At 42.5% G+C, this 24221-nt stretch overlaps 1 protein-coding gene across 5 annotated transcripts in view; it reads left to right on the plus strand.

Annotated features, from left to right (window-relative positions):
• Window positions 1-24221, plus strand: part of AP-1gamma (adaptor protein complex 1, gamma subunit) — a 154125-nt gene that overhangs the window by 84517 nt on the left and 45387 nt on the right. For all 5 annotated transcript variants that reach the window (XM_075878193.1, XM_075878195.1, XM_037428585.2 and 2 more), the window contains exons 10-13: window positions 7809-7863; window positions 10053-10271; window positions 17415-17542; window positions 20981-21085. In XM_075878193.1, coding sequence (XP_075734308.1) covers window positions 7809-7863; window positions 10053-10271; window positions 17415-17542; window positions 20981-21085 — 507 coding nt within the window. The remainder of the gene's footprint in view (window positions 1-7808; window positions 7864-10052; window positions 10272-17414; window positions 17543-20980; window positions 21086-24221) is intronic.

Below are 24221 nucleotides of genomic sequence, written 5' to 3' on the forward strand. Positions count from 1 at the left end.
GACAGTTGCATTGCGCTGCGGCATTAATGACTTTAGAGCCTCCAATGGCTGGTTGGATTGCTTTAAAAAACGCAGTGGAGTTGTGTACAGCCGCTGCTGTGGAGAGAGCTCGTCGGTCAGCTCCGACACTGTCGAAAAGTGGGCTGCATTGCTGCCGGAATCGATACGGCAATACAAGCTGTCCGACATGTTCAACGCGGACGAAACTGGATTATTTTATAATATGCAGCCAGAGCAGACATTAACATTCAAAGGAGAGAGCTGTCATGGGGGTAAGCGAAGCAAAGAGCGTCTTACTGTATTGCTTTGCACTAATGAAGATGGCTCAGAAAAGCTTCCTGCCCTCATGATCGGCAAGTTTGCGAAGCCGCGATGCTTCAAGAATTTGAAAAGGCTGCCGTGCCATGTTCAACCGTGACATGTTCAACCGGAAAGCCTGGATGATGGCTGCTACGTTTTCAACATATCTGCAGCAGCTGGACTAAAAAATGGGGGCTAAAAACAGAAAGATTCTTCTGCTTGACAATGCGCCATGCCATCCATTAGATACGTCGCATTTGAGAAATGTGAGTTACATTTCTGCCCCCCAACTGCCCTAGCCAGCTGCAGTTACTTGACGCCGGCGTCACCAAGTGCATGAAGCAGAAATATCGGAAGTTTCTGCTGCAGCGTCGGCTGGCGGGCATGAAACGCAAGCAGTTAAATAAGAAGATTTCTGTGCTTGATGCAATGCACTACATTGCTAGTGCATTGGATGCAATCTCTCCAGAAACCATTGTCAACTGCTTCAGGCACTGCGGCTTTAATAGAAGTGGTGCTTGTTCTACCAGTGAAGCTGCAGTGCCTGTTGACGACGAACCAGAGTTCGGCAACCTGGAGCTGCCTGTATCCTTTGCGGACTATGTTGGTGCCAACGACGACGTTGCAGTGTGCAATGCAGTGTCGCTGGATGACATTATCGACACTTTGCGTCCTGACACTGCGGGAACTTCCGACGAGGAAGAGATGGATGACACTGCATAGGCTAGTGCGTCCGTTCCGACGTATGCGGACGTGTTTTGCTACGTTGACAACATTCGGCGGTTTGCTTGCGCACGCGACGAGATTGGCGACTTGCTGCCAGATGTCGCAGCTCTCGAAAGAAAGCTGATGCATCGTGGCTGGGCAAACTCGTAGAAAAAATCACAGATTTTTTTAAAAGATGAGAATAAAGATTTGGTCACACCTCCGATAAAATGCGTGGTTGTCATTTTTTCAAGTAATTTAATTTACCTTCATCGGAGCAGCGTAGATTTGTGCCACGGACTTTCTTACGCATTATGTGACAACTGTTGTGGGGCAACAACGACCATCAGTGCCTGTATTCTTGGTTTTTCGATTATACGACGCCCGTATTATACGACAATTTTGCGTGGTCCCCTGAAAGTTGTATAATCGAAGTTCCACTGTATACTCAAAAATCAACAAAAGTATCTTGAAATTAATAAAAATGGGAAAAGTGTGTAATTTTTGCTTGCAAGCTGGTAAATAGTACAATAAAAAACACTATATGTGCAAATATATTCAAAACAAAAAAAATTTAGAATATACATTTTGAAGATAAATGGCATAGGGGCAGTATAAAAAATAATAAATGTTGTACAAAATGGTTCTATTCACATAGACATATAAAAAGAAAATCGAAAGCAAGGTGATGCTTTATTGCTCGTGCCATGCAGCAAAGCATTGCTTGATATTTCGTGAGACACAAGTGAACTCTTTCTCAGTAAATAGTATTTCATAAAGTACAATTTTATTGAACCAGTATTTTATTTATTTGCTACGAAAATAATTGCTGAATAACTTGTTCCAGAATGCTCAACAGCACGATGCCATTATTATTTACGATAAGAGCCTGCAGGTGTTCCATTGTAGATGGGTGCCCATGATGTGAATGATCCCTCTATAAATCGGCTGCCCAATGAACTTAGCGATTTTGTTTAGCGTCAACTCTTTCCATGAGCCACATTACTCTGCATAGGTTGGCATTTCTATGTATGCATCTAAAAATACTTCTTTGCAATTTTGCACATTGTATTAAAAGATATATATATGTATATATCGAACACAGTCCTGATATGTGTTGCACTTTTCTGTAGTCAGGACCAAAATGTGGTCCAGTGGCCTTGTCATGAGGAGAAGCTCTGCAGCCGGCACCAGCACACTGCGCCCCAGCAACGTGCGGACCATGCATGTAATCACAGTAGCCATAAGATTGTGCACAAAGTTCAGCAGCTACACACTTGTGATGGAGGAAACAACTTGAGGCTGTAAGCAAAACAAACCCATGAAAGGCTGCAGATGTCTCAGGCTGACTCAAAACATTGTCGTCGTAAAACTTGAAGCTTAGGTGGTGTCATTCTCGTACTCTAAGCTCAGCCTCGCTCAGTTTAGGTGCCGTTGCAAGACAGTTTCGAGCGGTGCATGTTTCTTGTAGCGGAGACGCAGGTGCTGTGGGAATCTAGTGCGCCTTCCATTTTGGCGCCTCGCTCCCCAGCTTACGCGAGTGCTGACACGTGTGGCTCCAGCGCCGGGAACATGGCCACTGGGGTTTCGCTACCTGGCCATTTTGTCTGGGGTGAGCCGTGCATCAGTTTTTCCTGCAAGGAGAAGTTTGTCCAAACATGCCCGAACAACGCCCCTGCTTTTACGCCATGCTAGCGCATGTCACGGTGCTTCGCCAATTCTCATTGGTCGCCCGAGATAGCCCCTCCTTCGGTAGCTTGCGTTTGCCCGGCGCCCACTGCCGCCGGGCAGATTTACACAGGCCTATACGAAAGCAGCGAGTCTTCTCATACACGCGGTCGGCTGCTGCCCTTTGTGTGTTAGCCCTAGCGCCTGCCGGCAAGCGTACTTTTGGTCAGTCTTGTGGAGTTCCCTTGTGGAGTTCCCTGCTGGCCCGCAAGCCAGTGATTGTCGCATTGTGCTGTGTCTTGGTTAAATAAACCAGTTTTTGTTGACGACCTGCCTCGGGTGCCATTTTTGCACCATGTCGGAGAGTCGACAAACCTGGCTGTAGTGTCTATGTGTGCTACGGCAGTAGAGACCGTCGCTTCCTTTTCCGGTCGCTTCGTAGGGTAAGCCTGTAGCAAACCTATCTCCACAGTGCACACCAATGTGCACATTACAACGCAACAGGAGCAGTTAGTGACACAAGATTGCGACCCTGTGTCTGATATAACAATACAAGCAAAATCAAAGCTGCTGTAAGCTGGCTGAAAAGGCTACCTTTACACTTTATATATGCGGTGAAGCTTCAGAAATATTTTTTTTCTGTAGCGTAAATTTTTTCCGACCCCTTGCAACAGCTCTTTATTGAATAGCTGGCATAAACGTCTCGCAGTTACTACTGCTCAGCACTGTCAGATTGCACAGCTGGCATCTTAATTTGATATTTGCAAAGGTTCTTTTGATTACAGAACCTTGATGTTATTGTAGTATAACCACGAGAGGCACGTATTTCTTTCAAGTTGGCTGGCCAAGTGCATTTTCCGTCATTTCAGACACAGGCATATTGGTTTGCGCAAAGGTCTGTGAAAAATCACTATGTTGCGAAAATGAGTAAATTCAAATTGATTCATGAAGTGGAGTGGCTGGATTAACTACAACAAACTAAATAAAATATCTGTGGCGCAACTGAGACTAGCAAGGAAAAGTAGAAGATAAGATGAGACGCCGTTCTATGCTGTCTTCTTCTTTTACTTGGTTGTCTCGATTGCTCGACAAATATTTTGTTAAGCTATGCACCAAGTCTCCGAATGTCACACTTTGTTGAAACAAACTCAACGTGCTAATAATTGACGATCCAAGGCTTTGATCGCCAGTGATCGATGTGATTAGGTGTCGTAACGAAAGAGTCACTGTGTGCAATTTTAACACAGGACGAAATTTATTCGGACACGCTCATGTTTTTAGATTTGGGCTCCCTTTTAGAGCAGGCATGTTTCACACTTAACGTCATAGAATTTCAAGCAAAACGTCTTTTTTTTTTCACACTATCTTGAGCGCTTTTGTGCCGTTGTTATAGACTGACGGAAGGAGTGTACACTATTCATTTCATTTAAAAAAAATTGAAGAAAAATCTTCTTTCCTATTAAATAATCGAACCTTCAAATTTGTTGCATCTCTGCAATGCTGACAATCAATCGGAGAACGCTGCATGCTGTACTGTTACTTTTTTATACCGTAATTGAAGGAAGAACAAGTGGGCTAAAGTGCTGTCAGCTATGTAGCTCTCCTGAATAAGCTTATCAACTGTCCTACGTTTATTTCATCGAAAACTGAATGAGAAAAAATTGAGATGTGTATTCACGGTTCTCATCGCCCAAGAATATGACATTTCTTCCCCCCCCCCCCCCCCCCCCCATATTTTTTAAATATCTAAGACCAGCATGCACGAAGTCAGTGAGTAAAAACTTTATTAAACATGTCCGGCGTCATTGAGCGGGGTGGGCCTACAAGCACCCCGGCCTAGGTGACGGCCTCGAGTCCTTGGACCCGGGCGGCATCCTGGGCTTGCACACTTCGACAGCGATGCGGGAATGGACGGGGGGGGATCGCATGACCACTTTCAGAGACATCACGCAACACTACAGACTGAACAGATGCAAATATCCACCACCCCACGCCAAACTAAACAAGAAACAGCAGGTTGCCTGGAGACAACTACAGACACACACGTACCCGAATCCGGTGATCCTTCGCCTCTGCTACCCAGGCATTTATACGTCCGACGCGTGTAAGGCGTGCGGAGCCAGAGCGACGCTGCAGAACATGCTGTGGAAGTGTACCGGTAACGCGCAGCAGTCCCCTACGAACCCGGTAGACACGGCAGTCTCGAACCACGGGGCGCGATGGGAGATGGCTCTGCTCAGCCACGACCTTGCCGATCAACTGTGGGCCGTCCAGCATGCACGAAGCAAAGAATGAATTCAGTCGCACCACAGCAGTGTATAGTAAGCGGGACGCAAAATGTGACTTAGTGCAAAAACGCAGACAGTGACCAAGCTCCGGCATCCATTTCAGTGGCAGATTGTGTTTTTCTCACAAGTAATAGTAATGTACGGTGCCCTTCATTCATTTCGCAACGGACAACATATATACATATCACGAGTAGGCTCTAGTCGAAGCATTTTATTCGCTGACAATCGGCTCGCACCGCGCGCAAACAAGCGCCGCTGCATACATTTGTAAGCGGGCCACCGGCCGCCTATCCACTTTAGCGCGGTGACAGGGCTGCCACCTATAGCCTGATCTCGGCGCAAATAGCGCTGTGGAAAAATAGGTCTCGGACCAATTTTTTCACGTTGGCCGTGCGACGTGGCTCTCCGGTCACTTTTAGGCGGCGAAGCGAGGGAAATTCTGGTGAGTTTTGCCTCATTCACTCCCTTTGAGGCTGAGTATTAATGCGCCTTCTTCTTACAGTCAATCCGTATTGTGCTGCCCGCATGCAGCGGCCAATTGTGTGTTCATATCATCCATGGTGACTGGGGAAACCGTTCGTATAACATCGAATCACGGCACATTCTTTGTAACGTAGTCCGTCCGAAACAACCTTAAAATTCTAAGATTGCGAAATTTGGATTAACCATAATCGTATCATCTATGTTCTACTGTATATTCGCAACAATATTTTTGGAGCACCAGCAAATGCCCTGAGGAGTCTGTGAATTTCGTAACTCACGACTACCAAACTTATTTTTACCGCTGTGCTTCATTAAAGAAAATTTGAAATGAGAGTGCACAAATAATATACTCTCGTAACATTAACTGTATTAAAGAACTGCTTAAATACATTCGTGGAACATTCAAATCATACAGAACTATTGCCACAGCGCACTTGAGCGGCTGCGATCATTGTTTACGAAAAAAAAAAAAAGTTGGCGATCGTGGTGATGATGGTAGTTTCCCATCAGTATGGATTACTGCACAGTATCCCAACCAAAAATGCATTTGATTAGCCATACCAACTACAATTTTAAAAACAAAGCACAAGAATCTGAGTTGACTTAGCAGTGGGCACGTGTTAATATTTTAGTAGGTTGATGCAGAGACGCCTGTTTGAAATGCCGACTCCTAATCGTAGACTACATAACCAAATTCATATCCACGTAGACTTGGGTTCGTTGGCTTTGTAGGCTGTGTGTACTCATTGCTGCCACACATGGTCGCGTGTGTGTGGAGCGGTAACAGTTGATCTCTGGGCTTGGTGCAATGTGAACTGTGCGTAGTCATGTCGAATGCCCTGGACAAAATTTGCTCATTTTTCTGGGAGCACAATGACAATCTGGCAATGGACCATACAATGCGAGCCAAGAGATATGAAATAGCTGCAGGGAAAGGCTCGGCATAGTAAGCGCATTAACCGTTGGCATTAAAATGTGTTATTAAGAGATTCCCTGTGTTTTTTATCACATTTTTGCACCATTGAAAATCCCGTAAGAGCGAATTTTTTTTGCTTTGCCCACCAGTTTTGTTATTGGAGGTTTGAACACCATGCGCATGAGAACTATATACCTACTATTGCAGGATATTTTTTGTGTTCGCAAAATCTTCGTGTAATTTGCATACCCCTTATTCGGAGCTTCAAAATTAAAAAAAAAGTTTGCAAACTATGCGAGTTAATACGGTATCTCATCATCACATGGAAACAGATGTAGTGTCGCCCTGGGGAACAATAAACGAAAGAGTAACAAGGGGTCATTTGTTGAGGAATTAGAAACCAGACAGCTATTAGCTTTGTGGGTGCGAGAAGTGATAACTGCTCCAAGGACGAAACCAAACAAAATCACAGCAGACATGGCAGCAGGATCTCGCCATTTTATCCCGGCTGCGGCGGCTGCATTTCCGATGGAGGCGGAAATGTTGTAGGCCCGTGTACTCAGATTTGGGTGCACGTTAAACAACCCCAGGTGGTCGAAATTTCCGGAGCCCTCCACTATGGCGTCTCTCATAATCATCAGTGGTTTTGGGACGTTAAACCCCACATATCAGGATCTCGCCATTTGGAGAGGGGTGTGGGGAAAGGGAGAGCATTGTTTTTCACAAGTTACATAACCACGTGCACCCATGCTTCTAAAAAATAAATGCTTTATTGAATATGCATGCATTCACTGCTCTCGGTGTTTTGCTTGCACGTGCACGGGCCACACCATTGCACATGCTCAGATGTGCAAGCGAAAGCCACTGTAGAAAGAAGAAAAGAGCAGGTAGACATCGAAGCGCAAAAAAAACATTTTCAACGTATTCCAGAAGTGTCGCAGCACATGCCAAAGGTGCGCGTTTGCAGCTTATATACAATGACCTACGAGTGAATCTGTGACCACCAAAGGGTTAAAAAAAAATCCTTTACAGTACATACATCATGTACAAAAAGTTGTGGTAACACATGTTATATTGCATGGTAGAAACATAGAATTGCACCAGGCTTCACAGCATGCAAATCGTGTAACAAGTGTTAAAGCACTCAGGCAAATTTAATTATCATCAGCAACTGCTTCAACAAAGTGTTCAGCCTTTGTAGATGGGGACATGCCTTTGCCTTGTGGACGTATAGTGGGCATTTTGCGACTGTACTTTCAGAGGCAGAGCTCGAGCGTCTTCCAATTGTTTTACTTCTCCAGGACAGTGCAATTGCGAAGGTTGAGTGCAATTGTTTTCAAACTTTAGTCAGCGTCACTCTAGGTGCATTCTTCATATCGTTTTGTTAATCAGTAGTTGCATAGTTTTGGTTAGTTTACTGAACTATGCCTTTTGTTCTTTTATAACAGGTATGCGCCCACAAAGCGGTGGCACATTGACACCATGATCAAAGTGTTAACAACAGTGAGTATTTTTTTTTTGCATCTCTTTACATTGACTACATTGATCCATGGCTATCATTGATACTGTGGCGATTGTGCGACCTTGCAGACCGGCAAAATCCCGGTCTTCCCCGAGAGAGAGCGTGCCCGACACGGCCGCTCCGATCAGATGTATTTTAATAACTGACCCAAACATCAGCTCACTCAGGCCCCTGGCAGCTGCACCTGCCTCGTGCAAGAGCGAGCGTCTTGTCTTCTCTGTGACGTCGATGCAGTCGCTGCTACAGAGAACTCGCCCACTAGAGAGGAGGAAAGTCCGACGAACGATCGGAACTCCAGGAGACACGATGTGATGTGTCCTGGGTGTGATCTAAGAAAGCCGCGTGGCGGAATGCAGTAGCGTTGCGTATGTTGTTTCGCACTATGGTAGGGCCGATGGCAACATTGCTTTGCAGTAGGCAGGCTTGAGACGTCAGAGAGCGATTGTGTCTGACCGGCCGTTGATGTTGATGACAAATGTCGATGGATGACATTCCAGAACTGGATATGGCCCGAAATAGTGTGGCTGTAAAGGTTTCTGCACAGCACAATTGCGCACAAAAACGGTGTGTAGCTGAGGTGAGTTGCGGAGACATGTAAGGAGCACTCGGTTCATGCGGGCGTGTAGGCACGGGGCGTATCTGCTGGAAGATGTTTTGCAGTTCAGAAACGTAGTGTCTGGGTAGTGGCACAGGTGTTTTGGCTGGGGGATCGAAGAAGTCACTTGGCAGGCATAGTGAACTGCCATAGACCAACTCTGCACATGAGCGGCCCAGGTCACTTTTGATGGCAGCTCTAATGCCAAGCAAGACCGCAGGTAGTGACGACCTACTTCTCTGGTGATCTATGTGCCATGAGAGAGTTCTTGAGATGCCTGTGAAAATGCTTGACCAGCCCATTTGTTTGTGGGTGGTAAGCGGTCGTGCAGAGGTGTGTCATTCCGAGAAGCTTGAGTTTGTTGCTGAATCAAACTGCCGACCGCGATCGGTAACTATAGTAGATGGGCAGCCGAACCTTGAAATTCATATCGACCTCTCTGGTACATCTCGGAATTTACAACAACATTTCGTCATTTCAAAGCACCGACAACATTGCTGCCGATGTTCTGAGCCACATCGATGCCGTCTCTACGCCAACCGCAGAGCCACTGGAAGCCTGCCCAACGCGACCGCTGTGATCAGAAGTATTTAATGACTCACCGGAACGCCAGCTCGTGCAGGCCCCTGGCAGCAGCACTTGCCTCGTGCAAGAGTGAGCGTCTCGTCGTCTTTTCTGCGATGCTAATGCAGCTGCCGCTACAACACCATTATTGAAGTTTATGATACTACAGGGAATAGTAGTTTTTTCTTTCTTTTTTTCTTTTTTACGTTGGCAACTGTTTATTTTGACCATGGGTCCACGGAGCCTTGCAACACTTTTTGAACACAGACCTTCATTGTTAATTGCTAGACAGTGCTGTTTGTGAACATTTGCTAGCTTTTGAGGCTAGTATTATTTCTGTATTTATTGCAAGAGCCAAATGTTCCATTTAGACACCTGCTTTGTTTTGTTTTTGTTTTTCAATTAGTTTCCCAAGATTTTCTTTTTTTACCTCTAATTTATATTGGTGCATAGTCTTAAGCTATCTGTGGCTGGGTTTGCTCAGGCACCTTAACAAAACGGTGCATTTGTGCACGTCATAAACGAGAAATCCCAATCTCGTGGTACTAGGAAGTAACCTGTGCCATCTGGTGGCAGTGAACAAACCACCGTGTGTATATGCTATGGTCTTTGATGTTTGATGGCGTGACAATGAACATCACAGTCTGGCCAATAGAAAAGCTTAATACAATGATGGGCAGAGTGGGGCAGCAATTTTTTTGAGCAGGTGCCCAGTGATGTAAGAAACTTCAAGTGTTCAAAAAATACTTATTCATGGTTTTGCGGAGCTACTGTGCAGACATGTATGCAATACAGTTTTAATAAAGCAGTACAATTTGGCTTGCACAACTTGCCAGTTCTTAACGGCGCAGGTGGAGTAAAGTAAGGGTTGCTTGTAATTTTCCTCCAAGGTACAATGAAGTTCTTTTCTTTTTGTGAATATTTGTAAGTTGGTTACTGTGCACAAATAGTATGCCCTTAATAAACCATACTGGGGCCTAATTTATAAACCATGCATTTGTGCTTGCGCAGGCGGGTAACTATGTGCGGGATGACGTGGTGGGCAGCCTCATCCAGCTCATATCAGAGACCAGCTCGCTACACACATATACAGTTCAGCAGCTGTGGCGGCAAATCTCTGAGGAAGACTTCTCTGCCCGACAACCCTTGGCACAGGTGGCTTGCTGGTGTATAGGAGAGTTTGGTGACCTCCTCAATTCTGCTGATGGGGCTGATGCAGATCCCGTAAATGTGAGTCCTCAAGATATGTTGAGTGGCGTACAATGAATGAATGAAGGCACATGCAACACAAAAACAAGAAATACTTGAAATATTCTGGCCCTGAATTGAGAACATAGGCATTGAAAGATGTGGGGCTGTCCTGAATAACACATATGAAAGTTTAATTTTGGGCTTCTTTTTTGTAATGTACAGTAAAACCTCATTATTTCGAACTTGGTTCTTTTGAAATCCCATTTATTTCAAAGTATTTCTGCAGTCCCATATTTTGCTATGCAAGTTTGAGTGGATAATTTGAAGTGGCGGCCGACACCAGTTCGGTTCATTCGAAAACTTTGGGTGCCATGTGCTAGGTCTAGATCCAGGTTTCGCCGCAAATTCGCAGAAACGACGTCTCCTAATAGCCACAAGGCAATGCAACGTAGCGATACTAATGAGTGGCAGCTGAAGCACTCTAGCCTCACTACTTCAAGCGCAAAAAGGAAAAAGAGGCCCCATATCTGCATGTTTCACTGAAAATGCCGTCGAAAGACGATAGTCTTGCGTGTGGAGAGAGTGAACAAAACGTTTATTCCATGTTCCGTGCGAGAAAATGGTGAATTGTATTCTGGAAGCGCTGCATTAGAGAGTCTCGATCCGTGCAGCGAAGGCTAGTGAGCACATCGAGGAACGTTAGACACGAGTGCCATATGACAGTTATCTTCGAAAATGAAGGAAGGTGTGCGCCCATGGAGAAAAATGCGTGCCTGTCTTGGAGGTGATGAGTAGAACGCAAAGCGACGGGCAGGTGCCACCACCGTGTCATCTTAGCAGAGCGTTGGAAATACTTACCTTTTTAAGCATCGCGTTGCACTGTCAGCGCAGCGCGACAAACGCTACAGTCCTTAGAGTTACTTGTGCCTGCCTCTTCTAGTATAAAGGCAGACGTACAAAACATCGACGTGTTGTTATGGGGCCTCAGATATGCGCAATAATTGCTTTCTAATTGACAATCGCACAACTATGAATGCTAAACCGTGAGCAATATTGGTGGGCGCTGCGGATGGGGTTGGCCGTTTGAGGTATCGGTTGGTCACTTTGGTTCCACAAGGGGAATTGTTACCACAGACAAACAGACAAATGTACAGACAGACAGAAAGACAGATAGACTAAAATTTTGGAGTCGAAGGTCCCCGAGAAAAACTATCGTCTTAAAAAGAAGTCTCGTGGTCAATCAAAACATGTGCCTGTGGAAAACAAGATGTGCTTCACTGCAAAGCAGTGGTGACACGCGGGCAGAATATTGCATGTTTCTCGCAACGTCAGCGAATCATGGTTCACTCATTCTTTCTGGGATTGTAAAGAAATTAAGAAAGGATAGTTTGGCGGAATTCGTGATGTATACGAACCTCCAATTGCCGGTTGCTCCAGCAATTCGCGCCTTTGCAGTGCTGGTGGAGTTCTTGCCAACAACACCTACTTTGAGAAGTAAGTTCAAAAGTTTCAAAGATAATTTTTTATCTTCCAAAACACATCGCGAGGTTCGTCATACTGGCCATTATTAAATTCCTAATTATACCAGAGAGAATGTGCAAAGAGTTGCATCATGACGTGCTGACGTAGCAAGGAGCAGGTGTCATACTGCCCACGTGTACTACAGTGTTGAAGCGAAGATGTCTTGTTTTCAGCAGGTGCACATTTCAATTTATCACGGCAGCGTTTTTTTTTCTCCGGTGGCAGCAGCAAGGCCCACCATTCCCTCATGTTAGTGGCAAAATTAAGACCAGGTATTGCTGGAAAACATAACCCTTGGAGCTGCAAGCTAGCTGGCACAGCAAATGACAAGCCCTGATCACTTTGAATAGTTTCAAGTTCCTTGCATCGCACTTTTTGTATGTTCTGTTAATTCGAAAACCCACTTAATTCGAAGATTTCTCGTGGCAACAGTGACTTACAAATTAATGAAGTTTACTGTACATGTGTAAAATGAAGATAGAAGCCATTTGTATAATAATGTTCATTTTTCGTGGGGGTGGGGTAAAGGTTTACGACCCGGTGAAAACCCCGTCATTCTTCACTTTTATATCTAGGAAATTTTGCTGTCCATTCCCATTAAAATGCAAGTTTGTCAGTGAAGCTACTTTTGCTCTATTCAGCATCATTCTAAGTGAAGAAAATTGAATTTCGGTTGTGTACATGGGTATCATAATTGTGTCCATTTGCATCCAGTTAGTGAGGCAGTGGGTGTTGGTACTTTGCGTCTTATTGCTTCGTTTTTTTCCTGGATAACATTACTTGAGAGGTACAACACTTCTAGAGCTTACACTGATACTTTTGCAGCATCAAACAGACTCTGCATTGAGAGCAAAATATTTGAGTGCACATGAAAATTAAGGGGGGACATGGGTCTTTGGGCTCTCCATTTATTTTTGAACCAAATGTGACAACAGTTGGCATGCTTACTTAGTTTGTTCTCCTGATTCTAAAATGTAGTTATTTTTTCTGTAGTTTCATTAGTTAATTAAATAATCAAGATAACAATTTCTATTGTTCTTACCACAATAGAAAAATAACCATTTGTCAAAAATTTATAAATGACATAGGGATTGACAGTAGAAAGCATAAGACATACCACATAGGAAGCACTTTTTTGATTGGGTCATTATTTCTTACTTTTACAGTACACTAAACAGCACAGCTCTGAATGTGGCCATTGTGTGGTCACACAAAAGACTAGTTTTAAAAGCTTGCATCAAGAGAAATCGAAATCTGCTTCCTATGTTGTGTGCTCCAAGCATATAGCTTTAGGCTGCAAAAAAAAATATTCTGCTATCTGTAATAGTTTCTGATATATTGCAGTAATTTTCATGCAGGGTGTACGAAATTTCCATTTTGAGAAAATGAAGAAAACAAAGAATTCTAACATTTTAACTAAAAATGTATGTACTTAGAATTACATAGCCATTGACATATATATGAATGCTAGAAAGCCTAAGGAGTGCAACGCTGCAAGCTGATCGAAAATTGAACGAGTACTTCTCGAATTACAACACAGTAAAGTTCATTGCATGTAACCAATTACAAAAGTTTTTATATTAAAACAAAAAATGAAGCTGCCATTTAAAAATAGGCTTCCAGCATTATTCTTTTGTGCACATTTAGCTACATTGTGCAAAAACACTTACAGCTCTAGCTGTCCTGGGTCCACTTTTACGAACAAGCAAAAGAAAGGGGTCAAAATCTGTGCTTCGAGAATAATGCTGTTAAAACTTTATTTCGCCGTTCCGAGGACAAAATATCATGGCACACATGCTTTTAGTCAGTTAATATGCACCGGGAATGTAATAGGACTGATTGATTGCACGAGCTTGTCGTTTCTTCTAGTCCTGTAGCAAGTTGTCGCCGTGTGCTCGTCTGCCGCGAGGCCGCTTGTCAGTTCGGTGACTGTACTGACAGCGATGTGGTCAAATGTGCGTGCGTCATCTGCAATCCGTCAAATAACACGGCAATGTTTTCCGGCTTGTCCAGAAAGAGTTACCTATAAATGTCGCGAACCAAAATTGCTCCCTCGCTCATCAATTTCGAGGCTACACGAGTGCCGAGGTGTTAGTTTCCTTTTCACGTAAGACTGCTGAATTTTCGAGCGGAGATCGCAACAACATTGCGAACACGTCGTTAAAAGCAGTCTACCTGTTGCCAGAAGCCTCCATTGCGGGGGCGGCGAGCATGTTCACCGCGAACGGATTGACTTTCTATTGTTGGTCGACGCGCGGCGTACTCCACTCTGACGACCTGTCGCGCAGTTTAATGTCCTTTCGTCAGGCGGGGGAAACAGCGGCATCGGCGCGCTTAGCGATAAGACTGTGCTTCCGTTCCGTCACTACGAAGATTGATATCTCTTGTAGCTTCACTTCTGCTTTTTACTTGCCGTCCTATAACTGATGAGGCTGCAAAACACAGCCGTTCTCAGTAACGTTGTCGGCAACCAACGGGCTCGTACGTGAGTTAGGCCTACACCGCTGACTCGGCGCCCGCCGTTGACCACGTCGAGTTCGTTATCCTCGTTGTCCTGAGCCATAGCGGGCTCTTTCTGAAGTTCACAGCGAACGAACGGCTGCCACACCCGCTTCATGAATTACTGTAGCACGGAACTTCTTTACTGCCGCAGTCAGTAGCACCATGACAAAATGGCGCATGTCCGTGTGCGTCACGATGGTGAAGCAGACGCCGGAAGCGCCCCTTGGCCAATCGGATGCCTAGGTTTTATCACGTGCCCCAAGCAGCCAATTGAATCGCACGCTAGTGCTTCTCAATGACGCGTTTTTGCTAAAAAACCAATGAACAAGGCGAGCCAGTGGTGGCAGGAAATTGAAGATGAAGAACGACCCTTCCAAACGAGACCAAGATGAACACGATAGCTCGTGTGTAACGGCAACAGTTCGGCAGGGAAAAAGCACGATTTTAGCGTAGATTTGGGCTCACATTAATCTCACAGGGATGTTATAAATTGATTTTGCGCCAGAAATAATGACACAAGAAGCTAGAAACTTCTCGGATAGGTGCAAAAATAGGTACAGATTCCGAAAATGCCAGCTCCAAAAAGTTGATTTTTTTTGCGATTTTTGGCCTTCTAAGACCCGTGTCCCCCCTTAATACATTGATTGGTGAACAGGTACCATTTTTTTTTCAGGTGGCATAATGCTAGCAACACTTCTGTATTTGTTAAGCCATTGAGTTTGTAGATGTTCTCATGAGAGCAATGACTTTTCTGACAACATTTAGTGCTCTATCAAGATTGGGCTGAGATTAGTATATATGGCTGTTGGCACTAATGACAGCTAGTTTAACTCATGATAAGGTTACAGGTTTTTGTTTTCTAGTGTTGCTGTTAGAATAATGGTTTCTTTAAATGCAGATTAAATATACAGTTCAAAGGGGGGACGTGGCAATGAGAATTGTAAATTTGGTCAAAATGTTCAGTTTTTCAAATAATATTTTTCTGTAATCCTCCGTGTCTTACATTATAGTGTGATTTTAGACCAAAATAAGTAGTAAAAGTTGAGACACAAGCATTTTACTGGTGGGCTGTCGTCAAAAGCTATGTGAAAATTGGGCATAGCAGAGTGCAAATTTGCAGTTTTTCCTTGGCACAGTGCCATCATATTGCTATTATCATGAAGAGCACAGATTCGAGCTCAAGATGAGCCAGCCACCTTCCGAGTTTCGTTTTATCTGCTTCTAGCTCCAATTTCTTAGAGCTCTATTTTCTTAGCTTTCATTTTTTGAGCACTTGCTGCCATTCACCTCTGTGCTATTCCACAACAAATTAAGCTATGGCCACTCCGTTTCCTGCACTTATATTCTGAGACATTAGTGAGTGCCGTAAAGCTGTCCATATTTGTGTGCACATCGTAGAGACTTCTATAATTGGCTTTTTGTAAAAGTTGTTGGTAAGACAATATGTCCAGGACATTTCATAAAAAATTTTTGTGTGCTTACTTAAATATTAAAAAATAAACCAATAGCATTATGGCATAATATAGACCCTTCTGAATATCCTTATGTGAACATTTTGATGAACTTGTGTCTAATTAGCTAATTAATTTTGAGGTGACAATGAGAGTCTATCAAGTGTTGTAGCTCAAAAGTCGTGTTAGATAGATCAAAATAAATTTCAGTTATGATATCAGAACAACAAATGACATCTGCAGGCCGAATTTCATCCCTTTAGCTTAAAAAATAACAAAGATAATTTTCATTGCCACGTCCCCCCTTAATCTTGATATAATGAAGTCATGATAGATTGATATGTGGGGTTTAGCATCCAAAATTCACCATATGATTACGAGAGACATGGTGGAGGGCTTCAGAAATTTAGACTACTTGGGGTTCTTAAACGTGCACCCAAATATGAGCACTGAGGCCTGCAGCGTGTTCGCTTCCATTGAAAGTGCAGCCGCGGCAGCCAGGAATGAAGTCGGTAAAATGGTTAATTTACTCGATTATATTTAAGCTTTGTTAGATTGACACAAAGTGAAACAATGTATTGTGTTTAGATTGATAAATAAGGCTACGAACACTTTAGTGTTGTTAATTTCAATGCTTTATGTTTATTAATAGAAGAGAAAATCAAAGTCGAAATTTTATTTTTTAATTTAAATGTGACATCAGGGATTTCAAACTGCTTTTTTCATAGTTTGGTAGCATTGGTTCAATGAAATATACTGAAACTTCGTATGCTACATCTCTGGCTGCGGCAGAGGATAAAGTATTAGCACATATTCACCTGTTAGAAAATGTGTAGGTTCAAGTAGGTGCCATTAAAATCTATGACGTCACGTCAATTGGTGCTGGAACTTCAAGGTAGTGTCACCGCTAGTATTGTCTATTTACACGTTTTCTCTCATACGAAACATCTTCTCCTAGCAAGCGTAGTGACGTTGGTATTTGAAAAGGTAAATAACAACTACCAGAAAAATCATTCTTGTATTTATTGTTCCATTAAATTGACATTCAACATTTTATGCAAAATATAGTCGCCAAAGGCTTTTTTTATTCCCTGAAAGTAGCAAAAAAATGTTTTAATAGCACGGCAATACAAAAAGCTTTTTTTTTAATAGTGCGAAAAAAAATTTTGCTGTATATGGCGAACCGTAGCTTGGCAGAACCCATTATGTTTCCCAAAACTAACTAGAGAGGACTCTGGCACTGCGATCGTTCAGTGACCATGGCAATGATAGGTAGTACACGGATTCGCCTAGTCTTCGTACTTGCGGGTCTTGAATCGCACTTGTGGCTTCATTTATTGCTGTGCTTTGGATTTGTTTTGAAGGAAAGAATGAACCCTTTTGAACATTGTGACCCAATTTAAAATGGCAAACCTAAAAGAATATGGTGCTGAAGTGCAACTGCTGAACAGTTGGCGATTTTTATTTTGTGACAAAACAGCTCCAAGCCACGCAAACACAAACGGAGCCAGAAGTACGAAAATTGGACAAATTTATGTACTATCCATCATTCCCATACTCACTGAAGCACAGTGTGTTGAAGCTCCCATAGACACTAACGCCAGAGTTCCATCTAGTGTATTTATAGGAAACTTTATGGCAGCACCAAGCCATGGTTGTTTTTATTCTATGTTTGTGTGTTTTAATGTTACATATTTTAATTTTCCAGGTCACTGAAGATGAAATCATAGATTTTTATGAAAAAATGCTGAGCAACAATCAAGTGCAGCTAGTTACGAAAGAGTATGCAGTGACATCACTAATGAAACTAAGTGTGCGTTTCGCATCATCTGCACCGTAAGTTCATTCTCTTGCTCTGTCTCTAAATAATTTGTTGTGAAATGTTGGAAGTCTTGCAGAAGGTTTTGTAGTATGTATTCAACGCTAGGCAAGCTGAAGCCATCAAAAAAGCCTCTGGTGTACTCTAAAATCCCAAAGTGTGTCCCGTCAGAGAGATTTTGTGATCTTCCCGCTGACAAGGAAACACAACTTCCTTGTGTTTTCCTTTTATTCAAGTGCTTATCAGAGAAAAGTGTTTGTATCATAAAAAAAGTTTGGAAAAGTAGTATGCTCCTGGTATGCCAAGAGTGTGGCAAAACAAAACTGGTGTGCATTTCTATTTAATGTTTCTCAGGAACCCAGCAATGCCATAGACAACTCTGGATGATTGCTTGTAGCTTTGTACGTTGCCAATTATACTGGTACTCATAATTACACGTTGCATGTACACATGTGCACATTAAGGCTGTGTCCCATGGCAGCTAGTAGCTCCTTCCCAATCTTCGTACGCTTTTGCACATGACACCACTGTTCTGTTACAAAAGGAACAAGTGTTCTGCAGGAAAGAATTGGAAATTAAGGGCTTGTTTTTTTTTCTTTGTTAGACACAATAATAACGAAAACTAAAGAAACAGTGATGCCAAGTGTACTGCATGTTACAGATGAAGGGCAGAAACGTTTGGAACCACTGACTTTCTTTTTGTTATAGTTTTCTATTTCGCATGGGGTTGGGGCTGTTTTTTGGAAAACTTGGACATCCCCAGGGCAAGTCGGATGAGTTGGCAAGTGTGTGTTCTCAAAAATTGTGCATGTGGATGCTTTGAAGCCTATCTGCTTACATGGCATTTATCAAGTTTTTCTCCTACTCGCACAGATCTTCGAAATACCTTGAATGGGATGTTTTCAGTCAAAAATGCTCAGAGCAGTAAGCGTGTGGAGCACTTGTCATGCCAGAAATTTAACAACACTTAGCCGTGAGCCCATTGTGAAATACAAAGGTACTAAGAAGGTGTAGTTACTGCACTTAGCCGTATGTGCTACGCACGGCGGAGTATATTCCAAGTTATAAAAATGCAGGCCACAATTGATTTGTCACCTAATTATGCTGAATAATATGGTGCTGTAATTCCCAGAATAGGACTCATTCTGCTTGTCTTTAAGAATGATTAGTGGTTATGGTGAAGTCAAAATTTTTAAATGTTGAGCTCATAGTAAACAAAATGATGGCTATGAGCATTCAATGGATTAAAAAAGGCAGAAACCCAAGAGCACTATGCCACATTGGGGCTATGCCAAACGAGTAGAAACACTGCAAACACTGATTGGTGCAAAAGATGTATAGTCTTAGCTGACATATTGGTTTGTGTGCCTTGACTGTGATGGCATTCCTTATTCTGAAGCTATAGTATGGCTAGTTTTTCTGTGTACTTGCTTGAATCATTTGTTATTTCTCTAGCATGGCAAAAACCAAAAGCTTTTTTTTAGCAGCAAGTGTAAACAATCTGTTCTTATTTAGCTTACTATGTGAAATATTGTAGGGCCCCTAAGTGGCATTGGGTAAACCAAAGCTCGAACTTCGGCTGGTTCGGGGGTAGGTGCTTGCCAAACCCTTCATGGTCAGCAAATTTTTGTATTTGATAACCACCTGGCACTCTCCAGTCTCAGTTGTCCCACCCCACTCATTGCCCCAGTTTTAGCTTTGATCTCCCCACTGTCCTTTGATGCTCCGGAGATCCTGCACCACCCATGATATTATTAGCCCTACATATCATTCTCACTTAATGAAACTCACATTAAATGGGACATATTTGCTTAATCTCGTCTGGTTCTATTTAGTATAATTCTTTTGTGCACAGTTCTGTGTTCGGTGAAGTACGACTTTCAACATTGAGTATGACTTTCGAAATGCGAGCCGTAATCCCACAAATAAAGAAAGCTGGTCCAGCTGGTAGCACTAGTGTGCGACGCTATTCAGAAAAAAAGGGGGGGGGGAGGGGAGAGGATATCATCATAGTAATATTGCATACCCACTGCTTTGTGTCTGCTGGCTCCTATAAGTAATAATGTAACAGTGTGATTGGCGTGGTGTGTTGACTATCATGTCAGTCATGTGACTGTGCTGCAAATACCCCTTTGTGGATAATGCATGGATTCTCTTACACTAGCTGATTAGGCTTTAAGACATTGTTGCACAATGCATGGTGGCCATTCACTGCCAGAGTGATAGAGCACATTTGGTCATAACTGTCCTTCACGATTGTTTTTTCTGTTTTGCCCTATTTTTAGTACTACATAGTTTGTACTCCACTGAAGAAAAAAAAAAGGCTACAAAGCTAGAGCAGTGACACATCATGATGAAGGACATTGGCTACAGGTGACTAGCTTCGCTTTGAGAATTAAGAAAAAGGAGCTGGCGACAGACTGTGTGCATTTCTAGAATAGAAACATCCTTTCTAGTTTTCCACTTTTTCGAGTGCGTCTGACGTTGGCACCACTGGCTCAGCTGGAGAAGTGCTCCAGTCTTAGCACACACATGGTAGTTCACATTGAATGCAACAGTATGTCCAAGCAGGAGATAACACAGTCTGCCCATCATAAGGATGATTCAACATTTTACAGGTTAGAGCTCGGAAGGCTCAATGCTTGTTTCAAAGTTCGTATGGCAAGGGAGATAATTCCTGTATGGACTGAACACAACTTTTTTACAGATGGTCAATGAGTATTATATTGATGCCAGTTGGATTTAGGAAACGTATTGAAGGGGTGGGGAGATGCTGAATTGAAACATTGAATCAGTTTAGACCAATAACTTTTTCTTTCAAAACTCTTTTGTCATTAATTTCACCAGAATAGGTGAAATATAAAAAGAGAAAATGAAGGTCACAGTTTTGTGTTTAAATTTCATGCCGAAACTTTAACATATGAATGCCAGTGTGTCGTCACCAATTTCAGTAGTTTGCATGTTTTGGCCACATTGGTTCTGTGAAATTTTTTGAAACTTGCTATGTGATGATTTTATTTCCCTCAGAACACAGTGTAAATTGTTTTTTTTAGCAACAAGCTGTTTTGTAGACCTTGGCAGGCACCATCAAAACCTATGATGTCATGGTGAGTTGGTGCGGGAACTTCAAGGCGCCGTCTACATCTGTCTACCATAAACGGAGACTTTAGTGCCCCCACAGTCTCCACCTTTTCGAAGCTGTTTAGAACAGCTTCGATACTTTACTTGCTTCTAGAAGTTTGTAAATGGCTCATTTTGCCATCTGCTGCTTTTATCAGAACCACAATTTTAGATAACTTCTTGTTTTGTTTGGTAGCACAGTAGCTACAATGAGCTGTAGAATATCCAGTCACTGCATTCCAAAAATAATGCTAAAAAATGAGTGTTATATCGATCTGACCTGTTTTTGTAGTTGCATATCATACATTTATCTACTCACTCTTGTTTGATTGTAGGCGGATAAAGAAAGTTGTGGATGCTTTCGGTGGTAACATGAATGTTGAGCTGCAGCAGCGTTCCATTGAGTTCTCTTCACTGTTTTCCAAGTTTGATCACCTAAGGTATGTAATCTATTACACTCATAATGCAGTAATATTTCGAAGGGTTTAATTTCACATTCAGACTAAATGCATATACATAATATTTTCAAAAAAAACTTGCATGAAAGAGTGCTTTAAGGACAATTTTGCATGAAGCTTGATGATGGTTGTCTGTCAATTCAAGAGCTTGTAGGTATTCAGGTAATTCATTTTCGTGCAAAATAAGTTTCTATGAACTCCATAGTGAATTGGTTGAATAATTTCGAATTGAGTTTGAACAGCCTATATTGCATATTATAAAAAAAATGGACATATTTGTCATAACCCAACTAACCTGCACAATATTTTTTTAAATTGAAACGAGGCCTGTGGAAACACTTATTTTTTTTTTGTTCAAAAGAAGTGAGAACAACTTTGAATAGTAGCAGTATTTAAATTTTGGTTGAATGCAAGTGATAACCTTCAAAATATGTTACATTTTAGATTTTGCTTTATTTAAATCATATAATCAGTGATGTGATAGCTGCACCAATAGCACCAAACTATGCCAGAAGATGAAATCTGCTACATCCGGCTACATCTTGGCCGAAATTTCATTGTTTGCGCCAAGCATGTGCCAAGACATCGTTCTTGCGTTCTTTCGGTGAGAAACATGACGGCAGACGCTCTAAATCCATATGTTACCTGTGAATTTCAAGTGGTCATTGCAATAGACAGAAAAGTGCCATAGAGTTGAAGTAGTTGCTGGTCGCAAGGCTTCCAAACCATTTCAACTCTCCCATATTGTTAAACTTACTGCTTACTGCGTTGTACTTCAACTCGCCCATACTGCAAAACTTACTGCTTTAGTTTTCTATAACTGCTAGACCATAGTTTTAGATAGAATTATTAATTTTAGTGAAATAGTTTCCATTTTGTGTAGCACAGTTGAAGAAAAGGAATAATGACCTAGTTATTGTTTGACGGCAGCCTTACTTCACTGACTGTATTGATTACAGTAATTCATTATGCATTCGTAGAACCAACCCTTTACTTAATTTGTTTTTCTAGTTTCTAGTGCTATTTGTCCTAGTTTACATCTAAGGTATTTAATTCTGTGTGCCTAATATTAAAGCCATACAATGGGAAGATTTTACCAACAATACCACATGCTATACAGTGAATGTTATTTCGCTGTGAAGGCGCTGTGGTTTAGTATTTCGCTATATCCCGGCTAAGCTTCTCGACCTCAGCAATTGTACATGTCAAACGGCTTGTCATATGTAAATAAGCACTCCCCTATCACCGTAAACTTTGGCAAGCATACTTTAAATAACGCGAAGGACCAGTTACTAAACCCTGTTCCTTATGAACTGCTTATTACCAGAACCCTAATAATTCTCTGCTTAAAGCACGACAGCAGACATTTCTCCACACAATGAAAAACTAGGTTATACTGAAAGCACAAGCATAATCACTTTTTTTTAAAGTAAATAGAATGCATGCAGAATTTATTTTGGCAGATAGGCTTCCAGTATTGCAACAAAAGCATCATGGAAAGCCAGTCATTTACAAATACCAAGTGAATTCTTGGGAAGTGTTAGGTGGCTTGAGCTGACTTGTGGATGTCGGCAGAAAAGCGAAGAGCCGTGGCCCAATTTTATATTTAGGAGTACTCCAAGTGAACATGCGTGGTTCACATATAAAGCAGCAGCTCCGGCTTGGAGACAAATGTTCACGGCCAAGAAAGCGGGGCAAGTGACTGCTCCAAATGATTGTTATGCTGCTACAAAGTGAGGTTTTAGTTGCTCCAGAAGCTGTGCCGATGGCTTTGGTCAATCGCATCACTGTATAAAGAAATATAGCAAGCTTTTAAATTAAACAAAAAAATTATGAACAGATGTGACAGTAATGAATTTTATTTAACGTTAACTTCAAGGCAGTGTATATTCCCACTGGATAAGTTTTCAAAAAAAAAAAGTAAAAGAAGACAACCACACGTTTGTAGCACGAAGCCACGAGAAAATTTATACGGATTTTTCAGAAAGAAAAGCCTCTTAGTTGCCAAAAAATTTGTCTTGGCCTTGGAAACTAATAGGCTTTTCCTTCTGAGAAATCTGTATGGATTTTCTTGTGGCTTCGTGCTACATACGGGTGGTTGTCCTCTTTCCCTTTCTTAACCCTTCCGCCAGATTGTGGGTTTCCGCGAAACTCATTTGCGATAAGTTTTCATGGCTTAGCACTGTTCCAGTGCAGAGTAACCACCTTTACAGGACACAACATGCAGACTAACATACCCGTATTCGTTCATTTCAAATACTTCAAAATTTATAATATTGTATTTACTTGCATAACAAACGCATTCGCATAATAAATGCACCCCCTACATTCATCCACTGCAGTCCCGCTAACCGACACATGGCGCCTCCTTGACCGCTGGATCTCTTCCGGTTTTTTTTATTATGCCGGCCTCCTTCTGCCACCTCGGCTCGCTCCTTCGCCACCTTCACCCACTGCTGCACGCCATATTGTTTTTCTATCTGTGCGCGCCACGCCTCCAGTCTTTAATTATCTATGCACCACATCAGGGTTCACGAACAGTGCAAGTGTAGAGACATCGCAGCTGATAAGCACACAGTGAGTAATGGTTACGAAACTGCCCGCGCCAACCGACGGTTGCTTTCTGCAAATACGAAACTTTATGGTGCAACCACATGCAAGCAATTTTCGAGCAACTACGACAGGATTTGCTGTCGCAAAGGGCCATTTGTTGCCATCGTGTCGCAGGTTTCTAGAAAACGAGAAGAAAGTCGCTTGTCGCCCAGAAAGGATCGTGATGAATTTCGTAACATGGTAGCACCCCCGATTCTTGCTGTGTTTGCAATTTGCTCTTCATGCTTGTTATCTGCACGTACTTCAAAAAATGACTCACCTTTTCTACAGTAACTTCTCATGTGGATGGTGAAATGGCGGTCGTGTTCTGCCATTAATCTTATTATCAATGGTTCGTTTTGATGCTTCGGTGGTAACTCGCTATAATGTTCATTATTTGCTACAATGTTAATGGCGTCGTTGCGGTCGTTGTGCGAGGTTGCGCTTCTGGGTGCCCCTCAATCTCGCAGAAGGTACCACTGTTGCGGTTAAACGATTGCGAGATCAGATAGCCACGAAACGCTTT

The sequence above is a fragment of the Rhipicephalus microplus genome, chromosome X, assembly GCF_043290135.1.
Source record: "Rhipicephalus microplus isolate Deutch F79 chromosome X, USDA_Rmic, whole genome shotgun sequence".
Lineage (NCBI taxonomy): Eukaryota > Metazoa > Arthropoda > Arachnida > Ixodida > Ixodidae > Rhipicephalus > Rhipicephalus microplus.